Source organism: Entelurus aequoreus, linkage group LG06 (genome assembly GCF_033978785.1).
Source record: "Entelurus aequoreus isolate RoL-2023_Sb linkage group LG06, RoL_Eaeq_v1.1, whole genome shotgun sequence".
NCBI lineage: Eukaryota > Metazoa > Chordata > Actinopteri > Syngnathiformes > Syngnathidae > Entelurus > Entelurus aequoreus.
In genome coordinates this window covers 23,449,680-23,471,545 of record NC_084736.1, presented here as the reverse complement: position 1 = coordinate 23,471,545, position 21,866 = coordinate 23,449,680, and the positions used below count along the sequence as shown (strand labels likewise).

The following is a 21,866-nucleotide window of genomic DNA, read 5'->3' as shown; positions in this document are numbered from 1 at the left end:
TCATTTCTGCCTTCACATCTTGAATGCAGTGTCGGAACAATGCTGAGTCAATGAGTCAACTATGTTTGAGCTTATTTATGTTCTTATGAAAGGGGTTTTATGGGTAAAAATATACAAGTAGAGTGTTTTACACAGATTGTCAATACACTTGTGGTGGTAGGAGCGTAGCTAGGAATGTGGTGGGGGCGTTGTCAATATGACATCATCATTTCATTTGCATAGTCAGTGATGGTGCTTTTTTTTTTTTTTTAAAACACTAAAAAAATTACATTATAAACAAACCTGTGTTATTCGTAATTAGTATTAAGATATATACATTTTTTATATTATATCACTTATATCGCTAACACATTTGTTATATATGCAAACAATATGGAATTGTGCCTTTCAAAACAGTCAGCGTACAAAACACCTTTTCTAAGGACAAAGTCAGGTAGTTTGCAATTCCTGTTTTTTGTCAGATAAAGTACAAATGTAAACATCAATACTGTACTTGGTTACATACATGTACATCTTGAATGTAGTGTCTGAACAATGCTGAGTCAATGAGTCAACTATGTTTGAGCTTATTTATGTTCTTGTGAGAGGGGTTTAATTGGTAAAAATATGTAAGTAGAGTGTTTCCCACATATTGCCAATACACTTGTGGTGGAAGGAGCGTGGCTATGGATGTGGTGGGGGCGTTGTCAATACGACATCATTGATGATGCATATATTTTCTTTAAAGGCCTACTGAAATGAATTTTTTTTTATTTAAACAGGGATAGCAGATCCATTCTATGTGTCATACTTGATCATTTCGCGATATTGCCATATTTTTGCTGAAAGGATTTAATAGAGAACAACGACGATAAAGTTCGCAACTTTTGGTCGCTGATAAAAAAAAAGCCTTGCCCCAACCGGAAGTAGCGTGACGTCACAAGCTGGAGTGCTGCTCACATTTCCCTATTGTTTACACCAGAAGCGAGAGAGATTCGGACCGAGAAAGCAACGATTACCCCATTAATTTGAGCGAGGATGAAAGATTCGTGGATGAGGAAAGTGAGAGTGAAGGACTATAGTGCAGTGCGGGACGTATCTTTTTTCGCTCTGACCGTAACTTAGGTACAAGGGTTCATTGGATTCCACACTTTCTCCTTTTTCTATTGTGGATCACGGATTTGTATTTTAAACCACCTCGGATACTATATCCTCTTGAAAATGAGAGTCGAGAACGCGAAATGGACATTCACAGTGACTGTTATCTCCACGACAATACATCGGCGAAACACTTTAGCTACGGAGCTAACGTGATAGCATCGGGCTCAAATGCAGATATAAACAAAAGAAATAAACCCCTGACTGGAAGGATAGACAGAAAATCAACAATACTATTAAACCCTGGACATGTAAATACACGGTTAATGCTTTCCAGCTTGGCGAAGATTAACAATGCTGTTGCTAACGACGCCATTGAAGCTAACTTAGCAACGGGACCTCACAGAGCTATGATAAAAACATTAGCGCTCCACCTACGCCAGCCAGCCCTTATCTGCTCATCAACACCCGTGCTCACCTGCGTTCCAGCGATCGACGGAAGGACGAAGGACTTCACCCGATCATCCGTGCGGTCGGCGGCTAGCGTCGGCTAGCGCGTCTGCTATCCAAGTCAAAGTCCTCCTGGTTGTGTTGCTACAGCCAGCCGCTAATACACCGATCCCACCTACAGCTTTCTTCTTTGCAGTCTTCATTGTTCATTAAACAAATTTCAAAAGATTCACCAACACAGATGTCCAGAATACTGTGGAATTTTGAGATGAAAACAGAGCTTTTTTGTATTGGATTCAAAGGTGTACCAATACTTCCGTTTAACTAGTGACGTCACCCGCATACGTCATCATACAAAGACGTTTTCAACCGGAAGTTTGGCGGGAAATTTAAAATTGCACTTTAGAAGTTAACCCGGCCGCATTGGCATGTGTTGCAATGTTAAGATTTCATCATTGATATATAAACTATCAGACTGCGTGGTCGGTAGTAGTGGGTTTCAGTAGGCCTTTAAAAACACTAAAAAAAATATTAAAAACTGTGTTATTAGTAATTAGTATTAAGATATATATGTATTTTTTTTTATATTATTTTGCTTATATCGCTAGCACATTTGTTATATTTTGTAATTTACTTTATCTATAGAGTCCTGTACTTAAGTTCATACCTGTTTCCATTCATCCAAATAGGGTTTGGATGAGGTTGAAAAGAAAAAAGGTGAGCGCCGCTAACGACTACGATCCAATTGAAAAACTCTAAAAAAAAACTACCATACTGTCGAGGTGATTTTTCGTGTTTTATCCACAATTTATTTGTTCTCTGCAGCACTCAATGCAGAAAATCCACAGCAAGACAGCAAGATTGCACAAACAAACTTGATACTGTTACGTGATTGGCTGTAAGCGTGTCACTCCCACTTATCAGTGATCAGTTCCTGTTTTGCTAATTACCAAAGCGTGAGTGCCATTGTTCATGCAACCAACCTTGCTTTGTAACTTAGGCTTTCGTCCGACCAAAAAATATATACAGTCGCGATCAAAAGTTTGCATACACATGTAAAGAACATAATGTCATGGCTGTTTTGAGTTTACAATACTTTCTACAACTCTTATTTTTTTTGTGATAGAGTGATTAGAGCACATACTTGTTGGTCACAAAAAACATTCATGAAGTTTGGTTCTTTTATGAATTTATTATATGTCAACTGAAAATGTGACCAAATCTGCTGGGTCAAAAGTATACATACAGCAATGTTAATATTTGGTTACATGTCCTTTGGCACGTTTCACTGCAATAAGGCGCTTTTGGTAGACATCCACAAGCTTTTGGTTGAATTTTTGACCACTCCTCTTGACAAAATTGGTGCATTTCAGCTAAATTTGTTGGTTTTCTAACATGGACTTGTTTCTTCAGCATTGTCCACATGTTAAAGTCAGGACTTTGGGAAGGCCATTCTAAAACCTTCATTCTCGCCTGATTTAGCCATTCCTTTACCACGTTTGACGTGTGTTTAGGGTCAATGTCCTGTTGGAAGACCCAACTGCGCCCAAGACCCAACCTCCAGGCTGATGATTTTAAGTGGTCCTGAAGAATTTGGAGGTAATCCTCCTTTTTCATTGTCCCATTTAAAGCACCAGTTCCACTGGCAGCAAAACAGGCCCAGAGCATAATACTACCACCACCATGCTTGGCGGTAGGGATGGTGTTCCTGGGATTAAAGGCCTCACCTTTTCTCCTCCAAACATATTGATGGGTATTGTGGCCAAACAGCTCAGTTTTTGTTTCATCTGACCACAGAACTTTCCTCCAGAAGGTCTTATCTTTGTCCATGTGATGTCAGATGAAACAAAAATTTAGCTGTTTGGCCACAATACCCAGTAATATGTTTGGAGGAGAAAAGGTGAGGCCTTTAATCCCAGGAACACCATCCCCACCGTCAAGCATGGCGGTGGTAGTATTATGCTCTGGGCCTGTTTTGCTGCCAATGGAACTGGTGCTTTAAATGGGACAATGAAAAAGGAGGATTACCTCCAAATTCTTCAGGACAACCTAAAATCATCAGCCCAGAGGTTGGGTCTTGGGCGCAGTTGGGTGTTCCAACAGGACAATGACCCCAAACATTGATTGAGACTTTTTGACACACGTCAAACGTGGTAAAGGAATGGTTAAATCAGGCTAGAATAAAGGTTTTGGAATTGCCTTCCCAAAGTCATGACTTAAATGTGTGGACAATGCTAAAATAACAAGTCCATGTCAGAAAACCAACAAATTTAGCTGAACTGCACCAATTTTGTCAAGAGAAGTGGTCAAAAATTCAACCAGAAGCTTGCCAAAAGCTTGTGGATGGCTACCAAAAGCGCTTTATTGCAGTGAAACTTGCCAAAGGACATGTAACCAAATATTAACATTGCTGTATGTATACTTTTGACCCAGCAGATTTGGTCACATTTTCAGTAGACCCATAATAAATTCATAAAAGAACCAAACTTCATGAATGTTTTTTTGTGACCAACAAGTATGTGCTCCAATCACTCCATCACAAAAAAATAAGAGTTGTAGAAATTATTGGAAACTCAAGACAGCCATGACATTATGTTCTTTACAAGTGTATGTAAACTTTTGATCGCGACTGTATATATAGAACGTTTTATCGAACGCATTTTTTATTGATATCGACTACGTGTCTATTGCGATATATATTTATATAATTTTATCGGCCCAGCCCTACCCATTAGTAAATAATCCCTTACAATTCTAAATACAGACCGTGATCCAAATCAGCCCCAAAAATGTAATTACTTGTTCATTATCCCATTTCTCATATTTACTGAGAGTTATATCAAAATCCGCCTAAAACTAAAATAAACAGAGTGAACTATCTTGTCGGTCATCCACTCTCTATGTATCTGTGGGTGGAGGTGGGGCTGCTAGCATATTAAACATTTTCTGGTTCAGCCCCAAAATTGAATCACTTGTTCTTATCCCAGTCCTGATATTTCCTGAAAGTGTCAACAAAATTTGCCCGTACCTTTTTGAGTTAGGTTGCTGACTAACAGACAAACAAGCCTCATTGATCTGCCGATTTGGAAAGCTGCTAAGCTAGTAAGTAATCAGATTACACGTTGAGGTCTGATCAACTCTGTTGGCATGGTTACAGTGACACAACCATGAATATTGATCAGTTTATTGCAGTGCTTCTCAATTTTGGGGGGGAAGAAAAAAATATTTCCCCCCGCCTCCCCACACACACACTCTCCACCGTGACTACAAATAGTATAATTTGTCTATTAAATTGTTATAATTATACCTCTGCATAACATTGTCAGTCTATTAACATTAAAGGAACCAACACACCAGCCAGAGAAGCCAAGTGCTACATACGCTTCGTCATATTCTGGTACGGCAAAAAAAAAAGCACGTTCCCTGAGGTCGCACGTGCCCCCACTGTCATCGCACTGTGCCCCCCCACCCCAAGGGGGACCCGCCCCACTATTTGAGAAGGACGGGTTTATTGTGTTGTACCTTACTAGAGCAAAGGGCCAAGTTATGAATATGGTTACCAGGCACATTACAACTACGCGGCTTACCTTTATTTGTTAATAATTTGTGCTGGATCCATTCCATGAATCGATTGGAAAAAGTAATTAAAGACTTTCCCCGCTTGCACCGACAAGCCTCATTTGTCAGAAGTGAGCAGGGAAGCAATCAGGTGAACCTCCAAATGACACCTTTAACTCTGCGTTTTCCAGCATCGTGGGCCACACTGAACCTTACACCAAGCTGTGCTGCAAAGGATTTTGCATCGACATCCTTAAGAAGTTGTCCCGCAACATCAAGTTTTCCTATGACCTCTACCTGGTCACCAACGGTAAACACGGCAAACTGGTCCGCGGAATTTGGAACGGGATGATCGGAGAGGTAAGACTTTTTTTCCCCCAAAAGCAAGGAATGATTTAAACCAAGAGTGACCTTCTTCAGCGATTAGTTCTACTTCCTGTGAGTAACATTTGGCCAGCTTTATGTAACAGGGACAAAGCCACCTTCTACTATGTCGTGTAAAACATTGTCATGGATTATGGATTAAAGGAAGCTTTACAATGGAGAGGTTAAAAGGCAGAGTTGCGCTCAGCAGGACGACCGCCACTCACAAGAGATCAACACGCCTTAGGGACTACATTGTTAATTAAAAATAAATTGTGTGCTGCTACAGGTTTTTTACAAGCGTGCGGACATGGCCATTGGCTCACTGACCATCAACGAAGAACGCTCCGAAATTATCGACTTCTCTGTGCCATTTGTGGAGACGGGCATCAGCGTGATGGTGGCTAGGAGTAACGGAACTGTCTCGCCTTCTGCCTTTTTAGGTGAGCAATGCGCTTTCGCTTTGAATGATTATTCTTGTCTTTATTTTCGCTAAACTGCTTTAACTTTAAAGGGTGACTGCACTTTTTGGGAGTTTTTCATTGTCTCTTGTATTAAACAAAGAGAGCACACACAAGTAAAATTCCTTGTGTGTTTAACATACTTGGCCAATTAATCTGATTCACAATCCCTTTGTAAGACAAGAACACATATGTTTTTCTTTTTCTAATGCATCCTAACTCGTGAAATACTGCAAGTACGGGGTGGCTAACAATGCAGCTAATGGGAGTACACTATTGCGCCCATTAAGCATTCTAAAAAAAAAACATCCAAAAACCGTCAACAATACTTAATATACCGGTACATGTCTTGAATTTTAACCAAGTAATAGCAGTATTGTTATTATAAGCGCTTACACAGAAAAACTATTTTTAGCAGCGTTGGTGAAAGTTAATTCGAGACCATAAATCATGCCTTTCACCTGGATAGTGGAAGGTTGTGGACATAAATCGAGAAGTTGGTCAACTTTGACATCCAACCTATACCCAGATAGGTGAGAAAGAAACTAAAAAAAACACTTGTTTGTAGCCACCTTTTTTTCTTAAGTTTCTGAAGATTATGATTAAATCTTCATCTAAACGGGACGATATAAACATTCCAGGGAGAGCAGACATTGTATAGTAAGTAAGCAATAATGCTACATGATGTTTAGGGTTTCACTGAAGCTGGCTCTGTTTAGCACACAGCTTCTCATTCTCCTTAAGTTCAGGCTCAAATATATAAGTTTCTGGATCATCATTTGTCCAAAATTAGTCATTATCTCTCATGAAGTCTGCATGAATAGTAGTGTTGTTGAATGGAAAAGCAAACGTTGTGATGCTTCTGTGAAATTAATATGCTGCCATATGCTTAAATTTAGCAAATTACGTAAATATTACATGCTATTATGAATGTTAGCACATTTGTATAAAACACTTTGTTTAGATGTTTTTAGAGCGATTTATCTGAGGAATAGAGCAACTCTGGTTAACTCCATTGTTAGCTGACTTTTGCTAGCGTTTATTTACTAATTAGAATGCATAAAAAAGGAAAAACATATGTGTTCTTGTCTTGCATAAGGATTGTGAATTATAGACCCCTCCCTGATAGACATTTACACCTCCCACTGCCTCAGCAGAGCTACGAACATTATCAAGGACAGCGCTCACCCTGGCTTTGACCTGTTTGACCTGATGCCCTCAGGAAGGCGCTACAGGGTCATTAGGTCTAAGACAAACAGACTCAGTCCAGTTTTTTCCCTAAAGCCATAACCACGGTGAACTCTCATAGGCACTGACTTTATAGTTTAGCACGTCTCTGTGTGCAATTTTTACTTTCCACCCACAATCTGAATGCTTCTGTATACATGTATATAGTATAATATTTATTTCCTGTAAATAACACAGTGAACATAAATCATTCTCAGGACTGGACTGTGCACCTTAACTCCTTTTGCAATATTTTTCTTTTTCTTTTCTTCCTATGTTTTGCATATTTTGTAGACTGTCGCACTGATACTGGAGTTGTTTTTATTCTCATTGTACCGGTGTATAGTGACAATAAAAGGCATTCTATTCTATACTATAGGCAAAATTCTAAAAAAGTGCAGTTCCACTTCAACAAGTTAAAATGTGTTACCATATTATCACAATATTTTCATGCATTGTCTATGAAACCATATAGTTTATTTTACATGTTTGATACGGCACACACATTAAGGCTATGTCTACACTAAGGCTATGTCTACACTAAGGCGTTTAACCCCTTAAACGAATAATTATTTAGCCTAAGCCCCATTTCAGCTACACTAAACCATTGTTAAAGGTCCCCCTCCTCGGACAAATTTTTACACGGGTTAGTGCGCCTCGTATTTCTTGAATCTCCGGCACTTAGCTTTGTATGGACTCATTGATCGTTTACAAAGTGAGTTCGGAGAGGAAGTGACGCCAGAAAGAACACGCCCACACAGGTAGTGACGTCAGAAAGAACACGCCACAGCCAGCTTCATAATAAAGCGGTTTCGTAGCTCGGAGCTAACCGCTGGAAATATGAAGACGAGTCATCCAGACATGCCGTGTTTCTCCTTCTTCTACATGTACAGACGCTTGTGGAAATCACACATGAATACCATAAGAGAAAGCGATTGTAGCTATTTCGGATACAAGACTTTTCAGACGGCAAGAGAACTTTCGAATGCACGAAAAACTTTGTCCATTTGGAGAGACAACGAGAATGCGGACTCCTGTGAATGTGATAAAAAAAAGTAGCGTGTGCTTTGTATTACCTGGCCGTCGAGGGAAAACCGTAGACTACAAAAACTAACTACGGAAAACAGCGAATGCATTTGGACTGGCAAAGCAGACTGTATCAGTTATTGTCCACCATGTATGTCACGGAATAAACGTCTAGGTCCAGAGTATATAAAGTCACCAAAAAGGAATGGACAATGAAGGTGAAGACAAAAGAGTGAGGAGTGTCCTGACCAGATATCTAGATCCCTAGTTTGATTGATGTAAAATGTTTGTTATCACATTGTTTACGTGTCTAATAAAGATTTGATTAATTTATGATGTCTCAGGTGTGATTCACTACAATAGGGCACCAGAGCACACTGGATTCCAGTTAATTGAAATACCACAACACTGGATATTGTTCCGATAAGTTACATTTAAGAACTTGGATTTGACTATTACGTGCGCATTTTCCGCGCATGCGCATTAGGTCGCATTGCGCCGGCGGAGAGGGGGGGCGGGGGTCTTGAAAGGTGGACACGGATAAGGTTAGGTGTGATTTACCCTGGATAACCTTATCCTGCTTAGTGTAAACGGGGCCTAAGCCGGATAACCCATTAAACAAATAATTATTTAGCCTAAGCCCCATTTCAGCCACACTAAACCAGCGTTTAAGGTCCCCCTCCTCGGACAAATTTTTACACGGGTAAATGCGCCGTGTATTTCTTGAATCTCCGGCACTTAGCTTTATTAACTCATTGATCGTTAACAAACTGAGTTTGGATAGGAAGTAAAGCCAGAAAGACCGCGCCCCACACAGGAAGTGACGTCAGAAAGAACGCGCCACAGCCAGCTTCATAACAACCGGAGCTAACCACTGGAAAGATGGAGGCTAGTCATCCAGACATGCCCGTGTTTCTCCTTCTTCTAAATGTACAGATGCTTGTGGAAATCACACATGAGGAAACGCGCGGTTGCAGCTATTTGGGATACAACACATCTCAGACGGCAAGAGAACTTTCGAAAGTCCGGGTCAGCTGTGATTCTACTTACCGAAAAACTTTGTCCCTTCATCCCGTGGATGTGATACAGGCAGTGTGTGACTACAAATATTGCTTTATGGATGTGACTGTGAAATGGCCCGGCAGCGTGCATGATGCCCGCATCTTCGCTAACTTCGCCATTAGAAAGATGGAACCATCGCCTCGAGTCCCAAACAACTGTTGGAAGATGAAGATCTGGTCCCTGTTTTTCTTTTGGGTGACCCAGCTTATCCCCGGACGCCATATCTCACGAAAGAATACCCACAACAACAATACTTTGGGTATTCTCTGTGCAAGTTTGGACGACTGAAGGCACGCTTTGGTTCACTGCGCCGCCCCATGGACATTAACCAGACTGAACTAACCATTTGTTGTGTATGCTTGTTTTGTACTCCATAACTACTGTGAAGCATACTTGCCAACCCTCCCGATTTTCCTGGGAGACTCTCGAATTTCAGTGCGCCTCCCGAAAATCTCCCGGGGCAACCATTCTCCCAAATTTCTCCCGATTTCCACCCAGATAACAATATTAGGGGCATGCCTTAAAGGCACTGCCTTTTTAACGTCCTCTCTCACCTGAAACTTTCACCCCTTAACAGCCGCATGCTGTCCAGACGTCCGCTTTTCCTCCATATTAACAGCGTACCGGCCCAGTCACATAATAATGTAGCGTTGGACGAGTTTAACAATAATCTTTACCCGAAGATGTCAATAAATGCTGACACGTTGTATGATCTTTTACTGGTTTAATGATAACGCAAGGCATACTTGGTCAACAGCCATACATGTCACACTGACGTTGGCCATATAAACAACTTTAACACTGTTACTAATATGCGCCACACTGTGAACCCACACCAAATAAGAATGACAAACACATTTCGGGAGAACATCCGCACCGTAACACAACACGGTACTGCCTTTAACGTCCTCTCTCACCTGAAACTTTCACCCCTTAACAGCCGCATGCTGTCCAGGCGTCCGCTTTTCCTCCATATTAACAGCGTACCGGCTCAGCCACATAATAATGTAGCGTTGGACGAGTTTAACAATAATCTTTACTCGAAGATGTCAATAAATGCTGACACGTTGTATGATCTTTTACTGGTTTAATGATAATGCAAGGCATACTTGGTCAACAGCCATACATGTCCCACTGACGTTGGCCATACAAACAACTTTAACACTGTTACTAATATGCGCCACACTGTGAACCTACACCAAATAAGAATGACAAACACATTTCGGGAGAACATCCGCACCGTAACACAACATAAACACAACAGAAAAAATACCCAAAATCCCTTGCAGCACTAACTCTTCCGGGACGCTACAATAACATCTACGGCTTTTGGAGCTCAGTGCACAACTGCACACACAACAAGAAGGAAACGAAGCAGAAGAACGAAGAAGAGACATGGCGATGACGAGTAAGAAGAAATACGCTTGCAAGTTCCAATATGATTGGAAAAAATAATTTAATTTAATCCAGAAAAGCTCGAAGGGGAAGGGGTATGCTGCCTGCACCTCAACCACGCCCCCAACACCCCCCCATCTCCCGAATTCGGAGGTCTCTAGGTTGGCAAGTATGTCACTTAACGAGCAGTCCGTGGTTGCCGCCTTGGAGTACGACCGCCATTTTCAGCCTCCAAGCACAGGCTGGAGTGTAAAAATGGAAAATGAAGGTGAAGGCAAAAGAGTGAGGAGTGTCCTGACCAGATATTTAGATCTCTAGCTTAATTGTTGTAAAATGTTCTTTATCGCGTCGTCTACTATCTCATGTCGATTAAAGATTTGATTCATGTATGATGGCTCAGGTGTTATTCACTACAATAGGGCCCCACAGCACACTGGATTCTAGTTAATTGAAAGACCACAACACTGGATATTGTTCAAAGGAGATACATTTTGATTTAAAAACACAAAATGCACAGCAAACTATTTACAATATAGCTCTTTTAAAGAACAACTTCACAGTGAAGTAAAGTCATCTACTGGAGAGCTTGGAGCAGATGGAAGCTCGTATTATTTTTTTCTCCCGCGCTTGCGTACTAGGTCGCGTTGCGCTGGCGGACGGAGGGGGGCGGGGGTCTTAAACGGTGGCATTGTTGTGTGTGGACACGGATAAGGTTAGGTGGGATTTACCCTGGATAACCTTAAACGGGGCCTAACAGCATAAAACTATTTACAATGAGCAGAAGTCAGATTCACTTTACTCAAACATAGCGCTTGATTTTACTCCTCGTTTGAAGTATTTACGAAGCTAAATCTTACCTGAGGTTTTTCGGAGCTTCTTGGTGCTGTCAATACTCACTGTTGTGTTTAAGTGATGAGCAACGCAGAGTCCAGACGTCAGGAAGTCATCCATTATAACCAGCATAGCTCTTCCACTGTGACAGCATCAAATAACAGCATATAATTAACAATTACACTGATCATATTATGGTTTAAATGTTCATAAAATAACATGGTTGACATCAACACTCACCCAGACGTTAATAAAAACAATTAGTCCACTTTTCTTCGAGATAGCCACCAAGCTAACATTTAGCCTCTAAGCTCACCGTTAGCCACCATGCTAACAGTTAGCCACCATGCTAACATTTAGCCACCAAGCTAACAGTTAGCCACCATGCTAACATTTAGCCACCAAGCTAACAGTTAGCCACCAAACTAACTGTTAGTCACAAGTACACAAACTGGTGTTTATTCAGTACCACATTCGACCTCAACTACGATAATGGGACACCAACTTAACCAAACGAAACACGAAAAGCTGTCAAAGTGGTCATTTACCGCGACTTTATATGTTACAACCTCGTTTCAGCTAACACGCGGACGAACTTGATAAGCACCTGTTATGTAACGTTCAGGGTCCACGCCAGTGTGGGAAATTTGGGACTTTTACGAGTCGGTTGACTTTCAAGAATATTGATTGTAAATAATAACTAAACTAGAATATTATCGAATTTTAGACACACTTCGAAGCTTCTTTTTATTTCAAAGATTTTACAGAAAGCTTTGCTTTTACAAATACAATCCTGTCTTGATTTGCACTGTATCCTTGATGTTTTTCAGTCCGGTTTGAAAGCCTTTAATAGCACCAAATATATACTTTTAAGGGTTTTTATCCTTTTTAATATGCCCTGACTCTGGAGATTCAGCAATTTTAATTATTTTAGCTCTAACTGCTGCATTCGACACAGTAGATCACGCAATGCTTATTACTTGCTTGGAACAATGGGTGTTATTTATTTCCCTTGTGGATCAATAAAGTTTGTCTAAGTCTAAATCTAAGTTTAAGAGGCACAGTTTTAAACTGCTTCAAGTCATATCTGACAAACCCATTTTAAAATCACAATTGCACTGGAAAAATATAATTAAGTATATATTTCTATTTTCTAGTCAAAATATCCAAATAAACTTCATACAAGTCACAATCCTCTGAATAGTATTTTTCAAGAGCTTGTTTTTAGACAATAGATCTTCTGGGGGAAATTTTTTTGTTTGTTTTTTTATCTTGTCCAGGGGTGTCCGCCCGAATGCAGCTGAGATAGGCTCCAGCATCCCCCCGACCCCGAAAGGGACAAGCGGTAGAAAATGGATGGATGGATGGATGGATGTTTGTTAAGACACAGAACTTCACAATATTAGTATAGCTAATAATACGTTTTAATTGTTAATTTCAAGATCACTTTTAAGTTTTTAAAATATGACTTATTTCAAGAAATCTTTTTTGACCTGTTCCATTTGCAGATTTTTTTGCCCATGACAAGCAGTAATAACTTTGGTGATGACTCTGCTTCCACCTGTGCGCCCTTGTCCTGTGGTGTCCCTCAGGGCTCGATTCTTAGACCTATATGTTTTCACTGTATATCTTGTCCATGCAACACATTTAGAAAAAATATAACATATCCTATCATCTTTACGCTGATGATACACATATCTATCTATACGTCCTTCTAAAAAGGAAAAATGAGACGTGTTTAAAAACACTTTTAAATTATGGACAAAAAAGCATGGTTAGCGGTGAACTTCTTAAATTTAAATGGGAAAAGGATGGAAATAATCCCAATCGGCTCAAATGTAAACCAGTGAAGTGAACCCCCTGATGCCTTATTTTGGACCACGGGTGTCTAACTAATTTTAGATCGGGGGCCACATGGAGAAAAATGTACTCCCAAGTGGGCCGGACTGGTAAAATCACGGCACGATAACTTAAAAATAAAGACAACTTCAGATTGTTTTCTTTGTTTAAAAATACAACAAGCACATTCTGAAAATGTACAAATCATAATGTTGTTGGGTTTTTTTTACACTTATATGCTGCGGTTAGTAGTATTCCATCTTTATTTTCTGTATAAACTATGTGATAATGTTCATCAGTCAACTCATGGGTGTTAATTTTCAATCTATCAAGATAAAAAATTTATCAAAATCAAATTACAGTATGTTATTTATGTAGTTTGATCATTTTCCTCGACTGATGTACTAACAGCAGTGGTTTATTTTGTACATAAGTAGCATCATCTACAAAGATACAAAGAATTGCGACATCAAGTGGACACATTTAGAACAGCTGTTTCTTTCATTCAAACATTTCAGGTTAATTTTTATACTTAGCAAACTCATCCCGCGGGCCGGATAAAACCTGTTCGCGGGTCTGATCCGGCCATTGGGCCGTAAGTTTGACACCTCTGTTTTAGACCCACTGTCACAAATCTTGGGTACATGTTCGACAATGATTTTAAATGGGAACAACAGATTAACTCTGTTGTTTGATCCAGTTTTTTATCATCTGAGACTTTGGGCAAGAACCAAATGAGTTTTATCTTTTAACGACTTTGAGGCCTGCTTCACTCTGTTGGAGTGAAGCAGGCCTCACTCGCTCGACTGCAGTTAGTCCAAAATGCTGCTGCTCGCCTTTTAACTGGCACTAAAAAACACAAGCACGTTTTAGCATCCTTTCCCTGGCTCCAAGTTCATTTTAGAATAAATTTTAAAATATTTGTTTTTAAATTTCTTAACAAATCAGGACTGCGATATACCGTATTTTTCTGACTATAAGGCACACTTAAAATCCTTTCCTTTTCTCAAAAATCAGTAGTGCACCTTATAACCTAGTGCGCCTCGTGTGCGTTTTAATTGTAGTTGTGCTTACCGACCTCGAAGCAATTTTATTTGGTACAAGGTGTAATGATAAGTGTGACCAGTAGATTGTAGTCACACATAAGAGAGCCGTGTGGACTGCAGGTTAACGCCTGTTCAATAAATGACGTTGGAAAGTACTTGTAAGCAAGCAAGACCAAAACTTTAATGTTTCAATGAGAATATTGAACATTACACACTCAAAAATCTGTCAAAATGTTTTAGTACGACTTTGGTAAGCTAAAAAGCCTCACCAAATTACGGCTACCATAGTCAGACGTAACGTGCTTCAATACACGGGTATTATTATGGTGTGTGTATAAGGACCATTAATTGCACCTATTAGGAGACATATTATTTGGCGTTGTGTTTCGCAATAATATGCAAAACTAACTTTCCTTACCTATTGGTACCTGCTGATGTGTACTTGGGATCTGCATAAGTCCCAAAAATGTGCGCACGTCCGCCACTGTAGTCCGCGCTGTAGTCCGCGCTGTAGTCCGCGCTGTAGTCAATAAGCTCTTTCTTTTTCTCTATACTGTACTTATCCGCTGTTGCCATTTCTAATACAAAGTAGTGTAAAGTTCTAACTTATATCTGTCAGTAGACTCGCTACGGAAGCGCTAAGAACTACCGATACAACAAAGATGACAGGGGGAAGATCAAAATCAAACAAAAGGGGGCTTGAGGATGGTGTGTAAAACATTATCTCTATGCAGCATTTCAACCAAAGAACTACCATTACATGTTATGTAGACCACAAGGAAGTGTTGTATATGTAGAAAATCATAATATGACCCCTTTGATGCGCCTTATGTATGAAAATAGACCTGAATAGACCCATTCATGCGCAGTGCGCTTTATAAACCTGTCTGAAAAATATGGCATTTCAGACCTCTCAAAAAATCTACACCCCCCACAAGGTCCCTAAGACCTGCTGAACAAATTATTCTTGTCGTCCCAAAAAATAGTTCACAACCCACAGGGGATCGTACGTTTTCTGCTGTGGCTCCCTCTGGTTATTCGGCCGTCACCTTCTTTAAAGAGTTTTAAATCACGTCCTAAAACATATTTTCCTTGGCTTTTGAACTAGCGTGGGGTCTTAGGGTCTCTTAAGGATCTCATAACGTGGCAAGAAATATTTATATAATGAGTAAAGCAAAATATTTTGGAGACCAAAAATCAGTTCATGTTTTCTGCTACTCGCCAGTGTTGCCATATCTGAGTTATTGTGCAGAAATATGGGGCAATAACTACAAAAGTACACTTCATTCACTAAATATGTTACAAAAGAGATCAGTTAGAAATAATACATAATGTTGGATATAGAGAACATACAAACCCTTAATGTATTTAATCAAAAATATTGAAATTCAATGATTTGGTGCACTTCCATACGGCTAAAATTATGTACAAAGCAAATTATAACCTGCTACCCAAGAATGTTCAACAATTATTCTCAACAAAAGAGGAGAAATATAACCTTAGAGAAAAATGTCATCAAAAGCACTTGGATGCACAAACAACACTTAAAACCTGTAGCATATCAGTATGTGGAATTAAATTATGGAATGGATTAAGCAAATAAATTAAACTAACTATGTATGTGATCCAATTTAAGAAGCTGTTCAAACTTAAAGTTTTTACAAAGTACAAAGTAGAAGAATTATGGCAAACATCATGAATTTATTGAAAATGAAATATTATCCATCTCATTAAGCGAATCATAACTGCTTTAACTACTTATGAGAAGAACTTATGCATTTAGAACACAGTGATATAAATTGTCTACAAATTGAGAACAGGAAGTATGTGTTAATTGGTATAAAGTGAAAAAGTGGGAGGATCAAATAAACCTTGCTTCTTGCTACTACTTTTTGGACATGTAGTAAAGAAAATATGTAAAATATGTGATGTATCTTATTAATACTGTATACAAGTTCGAAATACATTTCAACCAACCAATCATAGTCTTTTTTTTCTTCTGTTTATTGTTTCTTACAGTAGACTGTCCTTAGTTTGATCCTGCTTTTAAATGTGTACTTTCACTACTGTCCAGCACTCTGTGAAACCTTCATTGTTTTTATAATTGTGCAATATGAATAAAGTGATGTGGTGTGTGTCCTGTGTGTGCTTGCAGAGCCGTACAGCCCAGCGGTTTGGGTGATGATGTTCGTCATGTGTCTCACCGTGGTGGCCATCACCGTTTTTGTCTTTGAATACTGCAGTCCTGTGGGATACAACCGCAGCCTGGTCACCGCTAAAGGTGAGCACGTCCTCTTCCTCTGGTGATGTGCAATACCACTGATTTTCTTTCCGATCCAATACTGAGTAAAATTCGGGCTGGTACTGGCGATACTGATCTGATATCGATACTTTGTACAAATATAGCTAATGAGTCTGATAAAAATTAAAAATGCATTACAAGTGTTGCTGCTCTGTGTGGATCATCTTCAAACGATACAAAATCAAAAAGAGGAACAAATCATGTTATTCTGCACTGAATGCGTTATCAATGTATACGGGTCCATTTTGATATTGTTTTATATTGTAAAAAAAATGCTGAAAAAACATATATACATATATATATATGTATATATACAGTACAGGCCAACAGTTTGGAGACACCTTCTCCTCATTCAATGTGTTTTCTTTATTTTCATGACATTGTAGATTGTCACTGAAGGCATCAAAACTATGAATGAACACATTTGGAGTTATGTACTTAACAAACAAAGGTGAAATAACTGAAAACATCTTTTATATTCTATTTTCTTCACCCTTTGCTCTGATTACTGCTTTGCACACTCTTGGCATTCTCTTGATGAGCTTTAAGCACACCTGTGAAGTGAAAACCATTTCAGGTGACTACCTCTTGAAGCTCATCGAGAGAATGCCAAGAGTGTGCGAAAAAGTAATCAGAGCAAAGTGTGGCTATTTTGAAGAAACTAGAATATAAAAGATGTTTTCAGTTATTTCACCTTTTTTTGTTAAGTACATAACTCCACATGTGTTCATTCATAGTTGCCACATAAATAATGTGGCAAACCACACAAACGATGTCGCAGGCCACGTAAAATAATGTGGCAAATCACATAAACGATGTGGCAGGTCACATAAAATAGAGTGGCAAACCACATAAACGATGTGGCAGGCCACATAAATAATGTGGCAAACAACATAAACGATGTGGCAGGCCACATAAAATAATGTGGCAAACAACATAAACGATGTGGCAGGCAACATAAATAACGTGGCAAGCAAACCACATAAACGATGTGGCAGGCCACGTAAAATAATGTGGCAAACAACATAAACGATGTGACAGGCCACATAAAATAATGTGGCAAACAACATAAACGATGTGGCAGGCAACATAAATAACGTGGCAAGCAAACCACATAAACGATGTGGCAGGCCACATAAAATAATATGGCAAACCACATAAAATAATGTGGCAAACCACATAAACCATGTGGCAGGCCACATAAATGACGTGGCAAACCACATAAACGATGCGGCAAACCACATAAACGTTGTGGCAGGCTACATACATAACATGGCAAACCACATAAACGATGTGGCAGGCCACATAAAATAATGTGGCAAACCACATAAACGATGTGGCAGGCCACATAAATAATACGGCAGACCACATAAACGATGTGGCAGGCCACATAAAATAATGTGGCAAACCACATAGACTATGTGGCAGGCCACATACATGATATGGTATGCTACATAAAATAACACGGTGGACCACATTAAATGACACATTTAATGCAGGCCACATAAATGATGTGGTGAACCACGCTAAATGACATGGCGGGCCAAATTTAATGACGTGTCAGGGCCACATAAATTTTGTGGCAGGCCATATAAAATGAAGTGGCGGAACACATTAAATGACAAGACCGGCCCCATACAATGAAGTGGTGGGCTACATAAAATAATTTTGCAGAGCACCCCAGCTAGCACAATACATTGATACAACTTTGATTATACACATGACCTTTAAAACTGATTTTGAAACAATGTTGCAAAATAGTTGTATTTGTTAAATGAGACAACGTTGATGTCTAACCTTGGATCCACGTTGTTGGTTGGGAAATGACCAAAATTCAAAGGTCAAATCAACATCAGAACCCAACATTGATTAAACGTCATCAAAAAGCATGTTGTTTCAACGTTATATTTGAGTTGCTCAACGTCATGACCTAATTCAACAAGTTCTCAACGTTGTTTCAATGTCCTGTGCCTGCTGGGACATTATCGATGTGGCAGGCCACTTAAAATAATGTAGCAGACCACACAAATAATGTGACAGGCCACAGAAAAATGTTGCAGGCCACTTAAAATAATGTAGCAGACCACACAAATAATGTGACAGGCCACATAAAAATGTTGCGGGCCATGTAAAATAATGTAGCGTCCCACATAAAATGACAAGTCAGGCCAAATAAAATTATATGACGGGCAAAATAAATTTGACGTGGTGGGCCACAGAAAAGAATGTGGCAGACCACCCCAGCAGGAACAGGACATTGATACAACGTTGATTATACGTACATGTCCTTTAAAACTGACATTGAAACAACCTTGCAAAATAGTTGTATTTGTAAATTGAGACAACGTTGGTGTCGAACCTTGGATCCACGTTGTTGGTTGGGAAATGACCAAATTTCAATGGTCATATCAACGTCACAACCCAACATTGATTAAACGTCGTCAAAAAGCATGATGTTTCAACGATAGGTTTGAGTTGCTCAACGTCAGGACCTAATTCAACAAGTTCTCAACGTTGTTTTAATGTCTTGTGTCTGCTGGGATATTATCGATGTGGCAGGCCACTTAAAATAATGGAGCGGACCACATAAATAATGTGGCAGGCCACATAAAAAAATGTCGCAGGCCACGTAAAATAATGTAGCGTCCCACATAAAATTATACGTCAGGCCAAATAAAATGATATGGCGGGCAAAATAATTTTGATGTGGTGGGCCACATAAAATGACGTGGCGGACCACCCCAGCAGACACAAGACATTGATACAACGTTGATTATACGTACATGTCCTTTGAAACTGACTTTGAAACAACCTTGCAAAATAGTTGTATTTGTAAATTGAGACAACGTTGGTGTCTAACCTTGGATCCACGTTGTTGGTTGGGAAATGACCAAATTTCAAAGGTCAAATCAACGTCAGAACCCAACATTGATTAAACGCCGCCAAAAAGCATGTTGTTTCAGCGTTGTAGAATATTGGTTGGGAAATGACCAAATTTCAACGGTCAAATCAACGTTACAACCTTACATTGAACAAACGTCGTCAAAAAGCATGTTTTTTCAACGTTGTATTTGTGTTGTAGAATATTGGTTGGGAAATGACCAAATTTCAAAGGTCAAATCAATGTCAGAACCCGACATTGATTAAACGTCTTCAAAAAGCATGTTGTTTCAGCGTTGTAGAATATTGGTTGGGAAATGACCAAATTTCAACGGTCAAATCAACGTTACAACCTTACATTGAACAAACGTCGTCAAAAAGCATGTTTTTTCAACGTTGTATTTGTGTTGTAGAATATTGGTTGGGAAATGACCAAATTTCAATGGTCAAATCAACGTCAGAACCCAACATTGATTAAACGCCGTCAAAAAGCATGTTGTTTCAACGTTGTATTTGTGTTGTAGAATATCGGTTGGGAAATGACCAAATTTCAACGGTCAAATCAACGTTACAACCTTACATTGAACAAACGTCGTCAAAAAGCATGTTTTTTCAACGTTGTATTTGTGTTGTAGAATATTGGTTGGGAAATTACCAAATTTCAAAGGTCAAAACAATGTCAGAACCCGACATTGATTAAACGTCTTCAAAAACCATGTTGTTTCAGCGTTGTAGAATATTGGTTGGGAAATGACCAAATTTCAACGGTCAAAACAATGTCAGAACCCGACATTGATTAAACGTCTTCAAAAAGCATGTTGTTTCAGCGTTGTAGAATATTGGTTGGGAAATGACCAAATTTCAACGGTCAAATCAACGTTACAACCTTACATTGAACAAACGTCGTCAAAAAGCATGTTTTTTCAACGTTGTATTTGTGTTGTAGAATATTGGTTGGGAAATGACCAAATTTCAAAGGTCAAAACAATGTCAGAACCCGACATTGATTAAACGTCTTCAAAAAGCATGTTGTTTCAGCGTTGTAGAATATTGGTTGGGAAATGACCAAATTTCAACGGTCAAATCAACGTTACAACCTTACATTGAACAAACGTCGTCAAAAAGCATGTTTTTTCAACGTTGTATTTGTGTTGTAGAATATTGGTTGGGAAATGACCAAATTTCAATGGTCAAATCAACGTCAGAACCCAACATTGATTAAACGCCGTCAAAAAGCATGTTGTTTCAACGTTGTATTTGTGTTGTAGAATATCGGTTGGGAAATGACCAAATTTCAACGGTCAAATCAACGTTACAACCTTACATTGAACAAACGTCGTCAAAAAGCATGTTTTTTCAACGTTGTATTTGTGTTGTAGAATATTGGTTGGGAAATGACCAAATTTCAATGGTCAAATCAACGTCAGAACCCAACATTGATTAAACGCCGTCAAAAAGCATGTTGTTTCAACGTTGTATTTGTGTTGTAGAATATCGGTTGGGAAATGACCAAATTTCAACGGTCAAATCAACGTTACAACCTTACATTGAACAAACGTCGTCAAAAAGCATGTTTTTTCAACGTTGTATTTGTGTTGTAGAATATTGGTTGGGAAATGACCAAATTTCAATGGTCAAATCAACGTCAGAACCCAACATTGATTAAACGCCGTCAAAAAGCATGTTGTTTCAACGTTGTATTTGTGTTGTAGAATATCGGTTGGGAAATTACCAAATTTCAACGGTCAAATCAACGTTACAACCTTACATTGAACAAACGTCGTCAAAAAGCATGTTTTTTCAACGTTGTATTTGTGTTGTAGAATATTGGTTGGGAAATTACCAAATTTCAAAGGTCAAATCAATGTCAGAACCCGACATTGATTAAACGTCTTCAAAAAGCATGTTGTTTCAGCGTTGTAGAATATTGGTTGGGAAATGACCAAATTTCAAAGGTCAAATCAATGTCAGAACCCGACATTGATTAAACGTCTTCAAAAAGCATGTTGTTTCAGCGTTGTAGAATATTGGTTGGGAAATGACCAAATTTCAACGGTCAAATCAACGTTACAACCTTACATTGAACAAACGTTGTCAAAAAGCATGTTTTTTCAACGTTGTATTTGTGTTGTAGAATATTGGTTGGGAAATGACCAAATTTCAATGGTCAAATCAACGTCAGAACCCAACATTGATTAAACGCCGTCAAAAAGCATGTTGTTTCAACGTTGTATTTGTGTTGTAGAATATCGGTTGGGAAATGACCAAATTTCAACGGTCAAATCAACGTTACAACCTTACATTGAACAAACGTCGTCAAAAAGCATGTTTTTTCAACGTTGTATTTGT

The 21,866-nt window shown here is 39.1% G+C and overlaps 1 protein-coding gene and 1 long non-coding RNA gene across 3 annotated transcripts in view; one reads left to right on the top strand and one right to left on the bottom strand.

Moving 5' to 3' along the window:
• Positions 1 to 12,081, bottom strand: part of LOC133652012 (uncharacterized) — a 34,672-nt gene extending 22,591 nt beyond the window's left edge. The window contains exons 1-2 of the long non-coding RNA XR_009826514.1: positions 11,691 to 12,081; positions 11,477 to 11,592 (exon numbers count right to left, since the gene is read on the bottom strand). This is a non-coding gene — a long non-coding RNA (uncharacterized LOC133652012). The remainder of the gene's footprint in view (positions 1 to 11,476; positions 11,593 to 11,690) is intronic.
• grin2ca (glutamate receptor, ionotropic, N-methyl D-aspartate 2Ca) overlaps positions 1 to 21,866 on the top strand; it is a 119,314-nt gene that overhangs the window by 80,994 nt on the left and 16,454 nt on the right. For both annotated transcript variants that reach the window (XM_062050314.1, XM_062050313.1), the window contains exons 6-8: positions 5,277 to 5,445; positions 5,738 to 5,891; positions 16,491 to 16,616. In XM_062050314.1, coding sequence (XP_061906298.1) covers positions 5,277 to 5,445; positions 5,738 to 5,891; positions 16,491 to 16,616 — 449 coding nt within the window. The remainder of the gene's footprint in view (positions 1 to 5,276; positions 5,446 to 5,737; positions 5,892 to 16,490; positions 16,617 to 21,866) is intronic.